The 16,606-nt window shown below is 36.0% G+C and overlaps 1 protein-coding gene across 1 annotated transcript; it reads left to right on the top strand.

Annotated features, from left to right (window-relative positions):
* The first annotated feature begins 985 nt into the window (after positions 1-985).
* LOC130737633 (uncharacterized) lies at positions 986-7,607 on the top strand. Its single transcript, XM_057589450.1, has 9 exons — positions 986-1,131; positions 1,230-1,364; positions 3,069-3,185; positions 3,340-3,468; positions 4,336-4,512; positions 5,379-5,519; positions 6,291-6,476; positions 6,639-6,710; positions 7,233-7,607. Exons 1-9 carry the CDS (start codon positions 1,027-1,029, stop codon positions 7,392-7,394), a joined length of 1,224 nt encoding a protein of 407 aa, XP_057445433.1. The 5' UTR covers positions 986-1,026; the 3' UTR covers positions 7,395-7,607.
* Positions 7,608-16,606: the final 8,999 nt, after the last annotated feature.

Below are 16,606 nucleotides of genomic sequence, written 5' to 3'. Positions count from 1 at the left end.
CTGAAAGGACACACCATTCAGAATCCATTGTTGTTGATGTTGGTTGCAAGAGAAGAGAAAAGAACAGGGTGTTGTTTAATTACTTAGCGGTGCAGGGGGTTGGGTATTTGTAGAGGAAAGTGTGCAAACATCAGAGGAGCAAAATTCATAGGGTGTCGTCGCACGGTTTCCATTGTCGTCACAACCGTCACTCCTTCGTGGGCGGTGTGATGGCTGCAGATCCATCTCTCTACCAGTCCCAGATCTGGATGTTGGGCATCGCAAGGGGTGAGGCACAGATCTAAAGATTTGGGATGATTTTTAGGTTTTTGGGTTGGTTCTGGGATTTTTGGTTACTGGGTGAAACGAATATTTTTCACTAACTAGAAGGTGAGAACGTTTTCGGTTGGTTCTGGGTGAGAAAGTGAAAAACCTTCGTTTCACTTACTAGAAGAAGGTGTTTCTTAACTGAAAGGAAGAAGAAGAAATCATCGAAAAAAAAAAAGCCGAAAGGAAGAAGAAGCTTTATTTGTGTTGATAGATTTGAAGAAAGTGGCACAAAGGAGAGGACAAACGAATTTAGCTTTGCTAGTTTTGATAAATCTGAAACAAATTTAAAATTTTGATAAGGATTTCTTTATAATATAAAAGAAGATAAGGATTCATCATCAGATACGACGCACCAAGCAGTGAATTAATAATGTTTAGATTTTTATTTTCTATGTATAATTTAGTGTTAAATAAATTTGTTGTATTTTTGAATTAATAATTTAACTTTAATTAAATTAAAATTACACGTGGAATTAAAAATTTAATTAAAAAATACATGTGGCGTGCCACATAGACTTTGGCCTGCCACTGGACAACCTTGCCGGAGTTCCGCCCTCCGGCGAGGACTAAAATCAAAATGCTTGCAACTGCAGGGAGATATCGGCTAGTTTTTTCCGGGGAGGGACTAAAATCAAAATTCACTACAAACACAGGGACCATTTGACCATTAACCCATAAAGAAACACCCCGTTGTGTTTGTGTGCGAATTGTGAAGAAATGGCATCATTGACTCTCAACCCTCCAACTCCATCCCTCTCTTTGTCACGCTGCTTCCCCAAAAAACCTACCATTTCCTGCTCCTTCACTTCCCAATCTCATAAGGTCCCCTCTCTTCTTCTTCTTCTCCTCTCGCTTCAAACGAAAAGCAAATAAAGATGTGATGAAAATGATAATCGATTTTGTTGGTGGGAATAATGCAGTGTAAGAGAGAGTACACGAGCGTGATGATAGTGCCCACCGGAATCGGAGCTGCTATTGGTGGATTCGCCGGCGACGCCTTGCCAGTGGCTCGCGCCCTCTCTTCGGTTGTTGATTGCCTCATCACTCACCCTAATGTATGTACGCACTTATCCAATTGCATTTTTTCTTAATATTTATCTTCCTAATTCTTTTTTTTTTCTGAAAATCCTAATATTTTGTTGATATTAAATAGCATTGATTAAAGGTGTGTCCAGCGTCCACTGTGGTGTAAACAAATTGAATTCCGGCACATCAGGAAATATATTTTTGTTTAAATTTAAATTTAAAATGAAAATTATTATTCTTCCTACTTGTGATCCTTAGTTGCCGGTGTAAAACCTGTTTTACGACCGGTTAGAGTGCATATTCATTAAACTCAAATAACTTTATTGATGATTTCTTAGTCAAGAGCCATTGGTGACATTTAGTTTTTCATTTTGAGGAGCTATCAGGTAGATTTAACAGTTAAACATAGGCTTAGTTACATTCTTGGTCTCTGTGTTACACAAATTTAGTCAATTTTCATACACTTAAAATCATTAAATTGTTATTTTTATTAAAATATTTAGGATGTACAATTGATTGGGATAAAAAAATAACTTTGAAAGTTATACAGTGAGAAATTTTTTAAAAAGTTGATAAAATTGAAAGATTTTGTATGATGTGGGATAAGGGTTTGAAGAGGTCGAAAAATTGGAATTTTTTATTTCGGGTGAAATTTAATATTTTGGTTTGAAATTTTTTAGTGAGAGAAAGTGTAAAGTGATTTATTTAATTTATGAAGATTTTTCTTAGAAATTGAGAAATTGAGATTTTAAGGAGAATGAAAATGCTTTAGAGCCTTAATTGTAACAATTAAAAAGGTTGAGCAACTCAAGTTACTTAAAAAATTATTAGGGACTAAATCACACATTAGCTATACTAGAGGGTATTATGTCTATTGGGGGGGGGGGTCCTTCAGTTTTATTTGTGTTTGATTGTATCTGAGTGTACCCAGCTCCATTGTGTCCATTCAAATAGTATATCACTCACATTTATGGTTTCAGTATTCATTTTATCTAAACCGTGAAACATCTTATTAGTCAATCAGGCACAGCGGTCTGTGTTGGGGTTGATTGCAATGTAAGTCTCACATTGCTAATGAAGCAGAAAAAAGATCAAGTTATGCATCTTGGAGAAGTCCCACTTCGCTTAGATTAGTGAGGGATGGGAAGATCCAAGGCTATATATAGGGATCTCAAGCTCCTTGTTTCAACACACCAAAAACACCAAAGATGTAGTACCTGAAAACACTTTAAGTATATTTGTGTTTTCTTTTTCTCTTATGCTCTTGTTTTAGAGCATTGTGAGATGTAGTTCAAATATTTACTTTAGAGAGTGTGGGTGTACTGGGGTCATGGGGTCATGGGGTGGTTGAGAGTGAAGTCTATGTGTTGTAACAATTTTCACATAGTGTTTATTCTCTGGTTGTCGGTTTTGACAACGACCGTGGTTTTTTCTCCGGTTTTGGAGTTTCCACGTTATATTCTTGTGTTGTTGATTGCGCTCCTGGTTTATTTTACTTCTTCAGTTGTGTTATTTCCTAACAGTCTGATCATGGTACTGCCTGTTTGCTTTCACCTGACAAAACAACATTGCTTTTTACTATCCATCTATCATTAAGATGGATTTTATCTATTTTTTTGTAATAATTTTATCATGTTCTTTAATGTGACAATTCTCTAATTTCGCCAATGTATGGTTGTCCTTTTTAACAATGTTGAAGAAATATGCATTTAATTTTACTGGAAATTTTGCAGGTTCTTAATGCGGCGATGCTATACTGGCCAATGCCTAATGCATTATATGTTGAAGGTTATGCTCTTGACAGATTTGCAGAAGGATTATGGGCCTTGCAGCCTGTTCACCAAAACAGGGTATAGCTATAATAATATATGTGTCTGTGTGTAAATGTGCTGCTTCCTTGATTAGTTTATATCATGCAGTGTTGCAACTTACAAGGTGTTTTCTGCATCATGCTATGTTTCTTTCCACATCAAGCTATGTACTTAGTTATATTCTGTTACTTAGGTGGGGTTAGTTCTTGATGCTGGAATAGAACAGGAGCTCCAGGTTCGCCAGTTACAAGTAGCTGATGCTGCAAGAGCTTCCCTTGGATTGCCTGTTGTAGAATATATTGTTACAGACACTCCACTGAAGGTATCTACTATCCAGAATTTTAATGAGCATATGTAAACCAGCCTAAATTTTTAAAAACATTTTTGTTGTATTTGGCATACCTTTGTTTATAAAGTGCATGTTTGGAAATTCTTCTAGAATTGATTCTAAAGCCAAACTCAACTATGAGGAGAAGCGTCAGTGACTAGCCTGTGGGTTGTGGGCTGTGGCTGTCCAAATAATCCAAACATGCAATTAGTCATACAATTTGCGAATCATTAATTTGGTGCATTTGTTAAAGGTTGATGGGAAGTTTTATGATCAGAAATGGCTAACTGCTATTCATCTTAATTTTGGGAGCACCTTGAAGTTAGCATGTGATGTCTCACAAAAAAAATTATTAGCCATGTCATTGTTAGATACTTGAGTCTAATTTTAAGGTGACCAGATTTATTATAATTACTTACTTTATGCCAACAATGGTGAAATTTTCTACTTTTCTTACTTTTTGATTGGAATGAATCACATGCAAATCAAAGTTAAAGGGTTTGTAGTTGTAACACTACAATATATGCTATTTTGTGAACTAGAACGAACAAAAACAAAACTTAACAGTTTTAACCGGATGAAACCAGGCCACTTATCTTGGTGTTATATGTGTTCTCTTTCTGTGTCTCGAATTTTAAACTTGGAACAACTTTGCACTCATTTTAGACATGTCTTGAAGTAGTGTTTATTTTGTTCTCAGCTCTCGGAGTTGGTTATGTTTGAAGTTGGATAGAAGGAAGTCTTCAGGCTTGTCTAATTGTCTATTAGTCGTGATCTGTAGCAAATTAAAGCCTAGCCAATGTTAGAGCAAGCTTACGATCTTATATAATACAATAGTTTGACTTGTATTAAATTTTACAGGTAGAGAAGTGGGTTGATCCTGAAACTGGCCAATCAACAGGGAGGATTAAGCACCCAGATTCTTTACTTAGAGCTGTGCAGACTTTAATGAATAGGTCAAAAGTGAATGCCATTGCTGTGGTTGGACGTTTCCCAGATGATGATACAGATGATGTAGATGACTATCGGCAGGGAATGGTGAGGCATTTAATGTTTATTTAAATAGTATGGCAACCTACTAAATACAGAAGAAATATAATTTTGTTAATTGTGAAAGTTATACTGGATTAAAAGAAATCATGGATGATATTGCTCTTTCTCTTTCGTGGTTCTCCTCCCTTCTAAGTTTTCCTGATGAACACAGTCATCATTCTCTTCCATATTGTTCTTGAATTTTTAACTTTTTTTTTATAAGCTCTTGAATTTTAACTTGATGTTAAGATTTTCAATCAGTTCTTGACCATTGTGCTCTAAATTCCAGCAGAGCTGGCAACTTCTGATAAGAACCTTGGGAGAACCACACCACAAAAGCTAGCTGTTGTAGTTGGAGAGCCCAAGGCCTTATAAACCCCACATTAGAATCCCATACTTCCAATGTGGGACTCAGTCCCATACCTTGCAATGGGGTCCTAACATCCCACCACGCTCCGCAGCCCCGGCGCCCACGCGGGCTGGCTGTGCACTAGCCCCACGACTAGTCCCGGGCGAACACTACAATGCCGGCGTCACCACCCGCGCCGCTCGTTTGCAGCTCAGAGACATGGTGGAAGGCTCTGATACCATTGATAAGAACCTTGGGAGAACCACACCACAAAAGCTAGCTGTTGTAGTTGGAGAGCCCAAGGCCTTATAAACCCCACATTAGAATCCCATACTTCCAATGTGGGACTCAAGTCCCATACCTTGCAATGGGGTCCTAACAACTTCTCTTATTTTTTTCTCATGCTTAGTTTTTCTTTTAAACATTTATTAGTCATACATTTTCATGGTCAGAAGTTCAGGAATGAGTCTTATTGTATCAGTTGGTTGCTGACATTTGATTTCCTCTTTTTCACCTTGTTCAGGGGATAGACCTATTGGCTGGAGTTGAGGCAGTTATAAGCCATCTAGTGGTGAAGGAGTTCCAAATTCCTTGTGCACATGCTCCTGCACTTGCTCCACTTACCATGAGCCTATCTCTAAGTCCAAAATCAGCAGCTGAGGAGGTAGGCTAACTCTAGATGACAACTCATTTGAGCTTTTGTTCAACTTAGTAGAATAGGATAGCTGCCATGTTTGAACTAAATGTAACTTGCAACCTGAGGTCACAATGGAGTCAATCAAGTCTGAATTTGTTTGACTTTCTCCAATTAGCACGTTAGAAAATTTCAGTGAAGATGAAGTAAAAGAAATTTAAAGTCACCACGTTTTGAACATTAGCAATTAGAAATCTTAATCGTAAGAAATAGAATCTTCAAAGTTATAAGTTGGAATGAAAAGGAAATACCCCCGTACCAATTTGCAAACAATACATAATCAACAACTATACCTTGTCCTACTAGAAGTACTCTATGAGGTTGGCTAAGTGTGTGCATGGGTTTAGCCTGTAGTGCGTTCAGCCGAATCGGGAAGTGGGATATCGAATCCCGAGGCTCTAAATGTGAAAAGACAATGGACTTCCGCTGGCGTTGAACTTAACCAAACGTAAATACAAACAGAGCAAATCGATTAGGCTCTATCAAAAAACATCTTTTTGTATAAAGCCATCTAGAGTAATGTTTATGCTGAAGTTTTCCTCATTCCTCCTTTACCCCTTTATATTAGGAGGTCTTCAATGTGATTCTTTTGGAAGAATTAATGTCTCATTAAATGAATGAAAAAATTTATACTTGTAGAAAATGCTATATTAATGTTAAGTACATTATCAATTAGATATTCTTGTTCTCTGCACTTGTGTGAGTAATTGTACTTGATGATAACTTTCTTTTGTAAAATAGATTGGTTACACCTTCCTGCCATGTGTGCTCGCTGGCCTAAGCAACGCTCCACAATACATGGTCATGCACTCCGAATCCACGGACAAAGGTTGCATAGTGGCACGTGATGTGGATTCTTTAATCCTTCCAAAAGATGCTTGTGGAGGGGCTGGAACTCTTGCATTTGCAAGAAATGGAAAAAATAAGGTATAAAGCCAAACACATTAATTTTCCAAATTTTTTGTTTGATCAGCAAGAACAACTGTTGGCTGATGGCATATTACCTTCCATCCATCTGTACAACAAACTGTGTCTAGAAATTTCTGAGACTATTGCTTCAATTTATGACAACACGAAATTTTGTTGCAGCCACTTATAATTGCTGTGGAAGAAAATGAAACAGTTCTGGATGATACTGCAGATAAACTTGGTCTTGAAGTGGTATGCAATTTTTTATTTTGTTCATTTGTTCTTTCAGAAGATTAGATAGTAACTTTATTTATTTTAAACTTTGTCATTTTAGAAGATTAGATAGGATCTTTATCTATTTGAGTTGAAATTCCCTACAAATCAATTGGCACAAGTTCTGCTGATTATATTTGAAATTTGCTCACTAAATGCCACGAAAGTATAGATAAAATGGGGAAAATTGTAGACAAAAGTATAGATAGATATATACCATGAGCAAGTGGATCAGCTGGTGGGAGTTGATTCTTCTTAACCAGAGGTCTCGGATTCGAGCTGTTTGTAAGCTATGCTAAATACTTGTTGTGGGTGGGATAGCTAGACAAGAAAATAAAATTATCATTTTAGTTCATTCAAGAGCAAGTTTTTTTTTATTTTTACTTTTCATATGTAGAAGTCATAATTTAAAATATAAGCACCATGTCAACAGTCCTTTATTTTTCTTTCATTGCAATTGAAATGAAAGCATTTTGGTTGATAAAATTGCCTCTTCTGCAGCTGCATGTCTCAAATTATTGGGAGGCCATTGGAGTTATTGCAGCTCACAAGGCGGGGATAGATCCATATTCTCTTAGACGAAATAAAATTCTTAACATAGGGTGCACTCCTTGTATGCCTGTCAATGGTCATTCCATTTCAAGAGAAAGAGCTATCTCCTGATTAAACATTTGAGAGTTTAAGGATAATATATCATTCCTTTTAGTTATATATTTAACCATTAGAGAAAGTAGAGCATTGTCTTCTAGGTTTTGTGTCTTATAGCCCATAGGTATTTCCTAGAAGGTAGTAATTCAACTTCTAACTATCATTTAACATGAAAGATCAAGTTTTAACTTTTCAATATGGATTAGTTTCAGAAATGATACTTAGACACCCAAACCGTGCAGGCATCTCATAGGCACCCTATTTTTCTCTATCTCTCTTATCACATCCATCATATATCACATTCATTACTTCTCTCTTCTCTTCTTTTCTCATTCTGGATGTCTGCACTATGTGTATTTTAAGAATCATTTTTCAATTGTTTTCTTAGCAGGGTTAACACAAATTAGTTTCAGACCTCATTTGGGTCTCTTAAATTTGTATAATTAGCCACCTGATTCGAGTGGAAGCTTGACGGGCACTAAGGTTATCCACTATCTAGTTATTATTATTTTTTTGGTACATTGGAAAAAAAAATTACAGCCTCCATGACTTGATTCCTGGACCTTCCCCTCCCCAACCCATATGTTTCCTAACTCCTCCATGACTTGATTCCTAGACCTTCCCCTCCCCAACCCATATGTTTCCTAACTCTTACCACTTGAGTTATCCTTTGAGGACATGTAGTCATCATTGTCACATTGCTAAATGTTTTTCTTCTTATGTTAAGATTGAAAGTTTACATGGAACAAGGAGCTAGCGATTATTTCTTCTGATAAAAAAGGTGTGGCTCAGCAAATTTTTATTCATGTAAATAGCTGAGACCTGACATGTCCTAAAAGCGAGCAGCATATTTCAAACACTTTGCAAGCCTATTTTTTCAAACTGTTGTACAATATATTTAGAAACTAAATAGTGTCCTGTGCATTGCTGCAATCGTGAGAATTGTTTGCACTCACGAGCCGTGTCGTGTTTGATGTTCCTGATTTGTGAATATCAAAGCAAGATTAAAGCCCAAGAGCAAGCACCTCGAGAAGGAAGAAACTTTCAAGAGGTTTTATGGCATGTTTTTTTAGACACTTTTTGTTTCTATTAATTGAGTAATGATATATACACACCTCACTTTCTCTTCCATCTCATTTCCACACATTTTTCTTCCTTTCTCTCTTTGCATTTCCTGTCACATCACAAATCATAATCACTCATTTCTCTCTTTTCTCTTCTTTAGGTAAGGTGGAGGTGTAAATTGTTTGTAAACATAACATTATTCATTATTTTAATGTATGTTCTTTATCCCTCGTAAAAAATTTCAATTATGTTAGGGAAAAATTTGCAAGTCTAATTTTGTTTATGGACAAAATAACGTCTAAATTAAGTTCCATTTTACTTGCGAAGTTTATCACGGTTTGAAGGTTTAAGACTCGGAAGTTAGAATGCTAAATTATAATTTACTGTAATTAATTTGAATTGACATTAATTTTGGCTTTTAAAATGTGAGGATGCACTGGTTTTACGAGTGATTACATTATAGAGATTGAGTTGATTAAAATATAGAAGGTTGATTAAAACATTAGGTCTGATACATGCGCAACAACCTCAACAAAACTTGACTCCTCCTTTGTAGTCCTTAAAGTTAATTTTGATGCTTATTTTCATTAGAAGAAGGGTTCAAGTTTTGGTTTTGTAGCGTGAAATGATTTGGGTCAGGTTCTAGCTTGTCCAACTGATTTGTTTCCTAACATTGGTTGTTCGCGGATGCAATTTGTTTTAGATGGACTCTAAATTTTACTCATGAACTTGGATTCAGAGAACTAATCGTTGAGAATGATTGCCTCTTGTTGTACAATGGTTGTAAATTGAAGCTGAATGATCTCCTTGTCTTTGATTGCCCATGATTGTCTTGTTTTAGCTTCAAGATTCCCTTGTTGTGTTTTGTTTTATGTAAAGAGGAATAGCAATGCAATAGTAGATGCTCTTGTTAGGAACTCTTATGTGAAGGTATGTAACTTCTTTGCTATCATAAAGGGTATCTTCAAAATCACTAAGGGTTGAACCAATGGCCAATGAGTGTAGATGAGTTTTATAGAAAAATGGAGGTGTTCTTGATTAGAGAAAATATCTATGAAAATGTGGATGTATACTCATTGCGAGATTTTTCATTAGGTTGAATCTAAAAATTAGGGATGTTGTTGAGCTCCATAACTACTTGGACCTTCAAGAGCTTGTCCATCAACCTGTTAAGGTGGAAAAACTACTCAAAAGATGTGGGAAACTTTCGACATGGAAGGAGAAGTCTTTTTCAAAATCCTCTACTTCCAAGTGGAAACATTTCTCGACCAAAAAAAATGGAAACATTTTGAAGAGGGAGAAAATTCCAAACGTAGGTATAAGGACTTTAAGGAAACTATGTATTGAGACCATAGGGAATTCAAGAAGTCCAATCCTAGTTCTACTACTTTCAAAACAAACGAAAATGAGTTAAACGTAAAGTGTGTTTAGTTTCTTGAAAGATTCCACACATTGTCTCTCAGTCTCCTACTCAGAAGAGAGAAGCACATGATTTCAAAAAAAAAAACCATGATTCTTAGGCTGTGGGTTCTTTTGAAAGTGAACCACGGTGATTCAGAAAAAAATCGATGAAATTCTAAAAATACCCCCTTTCAAATGCGATGGTGGCTAGTGGCAGGTTTATACAGAAAAGAAAAGGAGACAAGAGGGAGAGAGGGAGAAAATAAGTCAGGGTATTTTGATCATCTTAGTTAAATTTTTGTATTGAATCTGGACCATTAAATATTTTAATATAATATCAAACGGTGTTTTTTAGACTGAACCACAGTGGTTTAAGTTACCAAGTGAACCAGGGTAGACAACCTGATTCTTAAAGACAATAAACACTATTCTAGTTTATGCTTTGTTTGGTAGAGGGAGGTTTGGGTAGATAGAGATGGGAAGAGAGAGTTAGGGGGAGGAAGGAGGAAGTATGTGTGTTTGGTAAGTGGGAAGAGAGAGTTAGAGGAGAGAAAAAGTGGTGGGTCTAGTGGGACCCACCACTTTTTTGGTCTCTCAAAATTGAAGAGAGATGGGCTGGTCCATGATTTTTTATTTTTTTTTCCTCATGTTTCGCACTTTACTGGCGGTCTGGGACCCCCGATATCACATCAGACCGCCAGAAAAGTGTTTAATATTACATATTAATTTTTTTTTCACAAATGCACTTTATTGGCCGTCAGTAATTACCTTCTGACGGCAAGAAATTGTTTTATATTAGAAATATTCATTTTTAAATACAAAAAGTAAAACTTTCTCACCTCCATCACTCTTCTCTTTTTATCATATAAAACAACCTCTAAATCTACTATATTTCTCACATATTTCTCTCTACTCAATTTCTCTCTTCTCTATCTCTCTCTTCTCTACCAAACATGCCCTTAAAGTCTTCATCCTCTCATTCGCCATCTTCTCCTAGTGGATGCTTTAGGTTTGGTTCTTTGGCGACCAATGGTGTTCCTCTTTGTGTATTTGGTTTTGTCAGCTGGCCGTTAGGCCCATTTCCTTTCTTGAGTGGATCATTTCATTAATGGGCTTTTTCCCATTTGCTGCTAGACTACACTATTGACCCTTGAGAGAAAAGAAAAAGCCTGAAGTTCCAAAGCAATTTGAAGTTGGACTCCCTCATAAAACATAGTTGGGGAAATATGCTCAAGTTTTTAAGAAAAATGAATGAAAAAAATTCCTACCGAATACAATTAAATTTATAAAAATCCAAACAAAGGGGATAGTTATAAATGAATAATTTGATCAAGTGTATGCTTAAATTTATTTAAAAAGTATCTCAAATAAAGTCATATGTATAAGAAAAATCCCGGCTGATATAGTATGTCCCACCAGAATTCAAATGATTGAATCCTATACAATATCTATCTATAATCTATCTATAATCTATCTATCTATCTATCTATCTATCTATCTATCTATCTATCTATCTATCTATCTATCTATCTATCTATCTATCTATCTATCTATCTATCTATCTATCTATCTATAATCTATATAAAAGCAAAGATTTTGCAGCCTTGAGGGCAATTTAGTAACTCAGTTATTCATTGCACATGAGTGATAATTTAAGCATGGGTAATTAAGTAAATTTGATTTAATTATTCATGATGAAATCTTGGCCATTGGATGCTGGCCTTCTGTATCCTTATGGGGCGTTTCAAATGTTTGCAGTTTCATCTACATTGTGCGTTAAGTTTTGGCCTTCTGGATTCTTTCAAACTAGCGGTTTCATCTTAGTGGAGAGGTAGCCAATTATTTATAACAATCTCACACACAGACACCGACACGCATTGAAATTTAGATGGTGAATCAAGGCAAGATTTTCCCCTTTATAGGGGGGTTTCTAAATCCCCAGGTTCATCACATTTCCGTTTTTCCGTTTCATTCCATACGTTTTGCTGATTCATTCGAGAGCTAGATTTGCCACCCCAACCATTAGATTTCACACCCCTAATTTTCGGATTTTCAAGTTCCGAATTATTTCGGAATCTTAGATTCCGAAATTAATTCGTGATTTTTAGTTCAAAATACATCTAACACCACACTTTTGAGTAAAAAACCACACTTTTGAGTAAAAAAGTGCTTCGGAAATCTTTTTTCCGAAATATTTCGGAAACTGAGTTTCCGTAAGTGGGGTGACATTTCTAATGGTTGGGGTGCCAAATCTAATGATCGATTCATTCCTCTTTGCATCTGTGGCCGCTCAGATTAGGTCTCTCTTCAGTTAAAACCCCAATTTGTTGTTCCTCACGCTGAGGTCACAGAGGACCTCTACATCTCCTCCCTGGCTCTGCCGTTAGCATCCGGATAACTCAAATGAAGGGCTCGATGCGCAACTTTAGTTGGTTGTTCTTTCTCTCTTAACATGGTTTTCCTCATGCCTTTGATTATATTATTTTCTTCAACATTTGGTTTTGTTGGTCTTTCTTTCATTTATATTTCTGGGTATGTTTATCAATGCTTGGATTTATTACTTTTTTGTTAACTTCAATTGGCATCGTCCATGAATTCTGCAGCAGACCAACCCACGGTGGAGAGGAGCATTCACGCGGCACCGACCTTACTATGTAATTGAGGGTCTAATCTTCTCTTTCAATTTTGGGTTTCCTACAGTTCTGCTTTGTAGATACCGAATTTGAAGGACTTCCATTCATCTGAATTGCCGCCCATGCTCGCATTTTTGGGGTTAGAATTGAATGAATGTTTCATGCATTTGTGTTTTTCTTTTTTCCATGCGGGTTTCTTCTAGGCAATTTGATATCTTACCATCATGTTGTCTTTTTCCTTTGAATTCTTAACAATTTTGTTAGGAGGACATGCCTATTGCAGATGAAATATTTGGTCCTGTGATGGCATTGATGAAATTTAAGTAAGTTAATACTTTTATAATTAGTTTTTTCATGTCATCCTACCATTCTTTCTCTATCAGATAAATATGCAGCTGTTAATGGATACTAAATTTGAGTGTGATATATATATGTGTGTGTGTGTGAACAACATGACCATTCAAGGAGCAATTAAAAGTGCTAATAACACCAAATATGGCTTAACAGCATGCATTGTGACCAAGAGCCTAGACATAGCAAACACTGTGTCAAGTCGATTCACGCGGGCATTATTTGGATCAATTGTTATTTTGCCTTTGGGAGGGATTTTGGAATGGAAGCTCTCTACAAGTACTTGCAAGTTAAATCTGTTGTAAGTTGTAATACTTATTTACAATCCTTCTTGGCTTTAAATCAACATCTTCTGTGTTGTTGGTGTATCTGGCTCCATCATAGTGCGATCTTATAACGATTTGAGGGTAATAATATGGATTTTTCATTGGTTTCCATTGTTAGCACATGTTTATTTGATAACCTTAGTTTGTTCTTAACAGGCACCTTCTGACTCCTTTTCTCACTTAGGCGTTTGTGGAGACCATTCTTGCTCCAAATCTGCTACTCAACATTGTGTTATTCCGAAAGGTCCGCATCTTTCTCTGTTGTTGATTTTCTTTGGTTAATATCCCCGTGCATCACCTTTGAGTTACATAGGAGCTAATGTGTTTTTGTTGTGCTTTTCTCTAGAAATTTACATGCCTGCCAGTTGCAATGAGGTTATTAGTCAAAAGTTTTTTGTCCCATTGGCTTAAGGTATCTGTATAAATTGGTTGTCCTTGAGCTTCAATGATAAAGAAACATTTAATGGTATCTTGAGTTGAAATCCTTTTTGTTTACCTTATTGAGATTCTTTTTTCTACACTATGAATCAATTTTATACAACTTGGTGCTCAAAATTCCCAGATGAGGATGACTGCTGTAATTCATGGTTTTACTTGGAAGTCATTGGACCCTAGGAATGCTTCGGGTGTTTTTAGAGCCTCATAATTACGTGTAGCTTAAAGAATTAAGAAAATCAGCTTTTGTTTCTCTTTTTCCGTTAAAATTTGTATTGTTATTTAATCGTTGTGGCTACTGTTTTGACACTCTATTTAACCACTTAAATGGGTGTTACTATTAGAAATAAAATTGCTTTTAATTAGAAAATAAAGGTTTCACAGTTACAAAATGAATGGGCATGAGTTATTATACATTGAAGAGCATTAGTTATGTAACCACTAATCATTAGCTTTATGTCTATTAAATATTTTTAATTGAGGTGTTAAGTATTGATTATGAATTCCATGGGAAAGAGGTTGGTGGCTGACGTAGCAGTTGGTAAGAAAGGTGCTGCTTGGCTATTAGATGGCTTGGAGTAACATTCTTACATATGACTATTTTTCCTTTGGCAAAGTAGCATCATCACTCTTTTCAGTTTTTTAAACCTCTTCATAATTTAGATGTGATTAAAAAGAGGGGCCTTTTTTATTTTTACCAATCTTGAGTGAGGATTCTCTTCACTCATATAATGTTCTTGCAGATTCCGACACCCAAAAGAGGTGAGATTGTAAGCCAGCTTGGTGATGCATTCAAATTGGATCCGTTCATTGAACTTACTTTAATGTTGTATTTGCAAGCAATGGAATTTCTCAAGTCCCTTGAGGTATGAGTCACTTTAATGTTTTAATCAAACTCACAAAGATATCTAATAAATAAGTTATATTAAAGGAGATGATTGTCTTCTAAAAAATATAGACATTAGTCACAGTATAACAAACTCAATTTTGATTTGGTTAGTACTGATATCAAACTCATCTTTTTGTTATTTTGATTTCCATTCTATTGTTTTCATGCTAATTCTTTGTTTTGGTTATGTATCTCGGGATCCAGATGGTGTTCTATTGAAGGTTGAGATTTAATTTCCGGTCCCTGACACATTGATTTGATATTATCTGAAAAGGAAGAGCCTTTCAAAAAGGAGGTATTAGATTCATCGATTTTGATTTTGATTTCCATTTTATATTATTGTTTTAATGCTAATTATTTGTTTTGGTTATGAAGCCCAAGACCCAGGTCACATCCAACAAGAAGAAGCCCCAAACGCGGTGAATGAGTGTATTTTAATTTGAGATTTCGCTTGGTGAAACTTTTAACTTTTAGTATAATTTTGTGTAGAAGCCTCTTAGTAAAAGTGAAGCAGTTGTTGCTTCTAATGTGCTGGATAATAGTTTTGCTTTTGATCCAACCCTCAATAAGATTGCCAAAAATGAGGAGGGCCTATATGGAGAATCAGAAAATCCTGCAACTGGGAATCAACAAAAAGACATCATGGGATCTTTTGACCAAGATTCACCACCAACCCAGAGAAAACTAAGCTGGAGGAAGCAGTAACACATGCAGATACCGCTTTCAAAGTTCACTTGGTAGGTGTTTATTCTTTTGAAGGGGTTTACTTGATTAAATAGTTAATTGTTATCACATCTGAGGGGGGAATATACATGTTTATGAGAGGAGAAATAGGAATGGTGCAAATTGTAAGAAGAGAATGGTAGTGGATGGTGTAACAGAATGTTATCATGGCAGCAAGGTATTGGAGAAGGCAATTGTGCAATAAGTATAGTAGCAAAACATAATTCTGGGAGTAAATTGGTGGCTTAGGATAAGAGGGGAATGTGTGTGTGTCAGCTGTGATGGTTTTCTCTTATTTCTGCATTATTTTTATTCAGTAAAAAGGAGAGGGAAAACTATAAAGATGAGGAGAACGACAAGGGGAAAGATAAAAATAGAGAGAAGGAGAGGGAGATAAATCGAGATAAAGAAAGGTCAAGAGATAAAGTAAGTAGAAAGACCCATGAGGAAGATCATGAATTGAGTAATGTTGATGATAAAGTTGACTGCCCTGAAAAGAGAGATGAGGAGGTTAGGTATGACGGAGTTGTTGCTTTAGCTTGGCTCATTAATTTTTTTGCAATGTGCGATATGGTTTTGTTTCTATGTAATTAGTAGTATTTGCTCAAATTCAGGTGTTGGTTTAGTTGAATTATAGGGATAGGCATAAGGCAAAGGAAAGAGAGAAAGAGAAGCATACAGATAGAGAAAAGGAGACAGAAAGCTATAGAGATGGGGAGAAGACTACCACTTTACCGTACCATTTTATGTTATAATTCCTTTGCTCTTTTTGAATGGTTTCTTTTTCTCTTAGGCTTATACCACATAGTATTGTTATGCCATAACTTAATTTTAACAAGAAAATGTATCTATCCGCTTAGTCGCTTACAGTCTTTTACTGGAATTTGATATTCATACGCTTTTTATTTCTCGATATTGATCTTCTTTTGTTTGTCGACTTAAATTATAGAAGTTAGGTTGTTAAATGGGGCTTTCGTGCAGTGGAAGGACAAATAAGAATGCTTTTACTTTGCTCACTACTTTCTATTTTGATATAATGTTTCAGCTTATCCCCCTCCTGAGACTTTCTCTAAGGCATACAAGCTGTGAAAGAATCTCTCATTGAGCATATCCCCCTCTTGATTCCCTAAGATTAGGGATGGCAATTTTACCCAAACCCATGGGTACCCGCCCGAACCCGATCCGATTTGACGGACAAAACCCGAATTGACTGGATTTGGGTTTGGGTTTGGGTTTTGCCTGTTACTGTAGCAGTTTATGGGTTTGGGTTTGGTATTAGTTAAATCCGTGCCCAAACCCGCCCGAACCCAAACCCATAGGTACCCAAAACATAAAACTACAAAAAAATACCTCATACATATATATTTATTAACTTTGTTCTTAGTATTTGATGATTAATTGCAC

The sequence above is a fragment of the Lotus japonicus genome, chromosome 2 (assembly GCF_012489685.1).
Source record: "Lotus japonicus ecotype B-129 chromosome 2, LjGifu_v1.2".
NCBI lineage: Eukaryota > Viridiplantae > Streptophyta > Magnoliopsida > Fabales > Fabaceae > Lotus > Lotus japonicus.
This window is presented reverse-complemented; position numbering and strand designations above follow the sequence as displayed.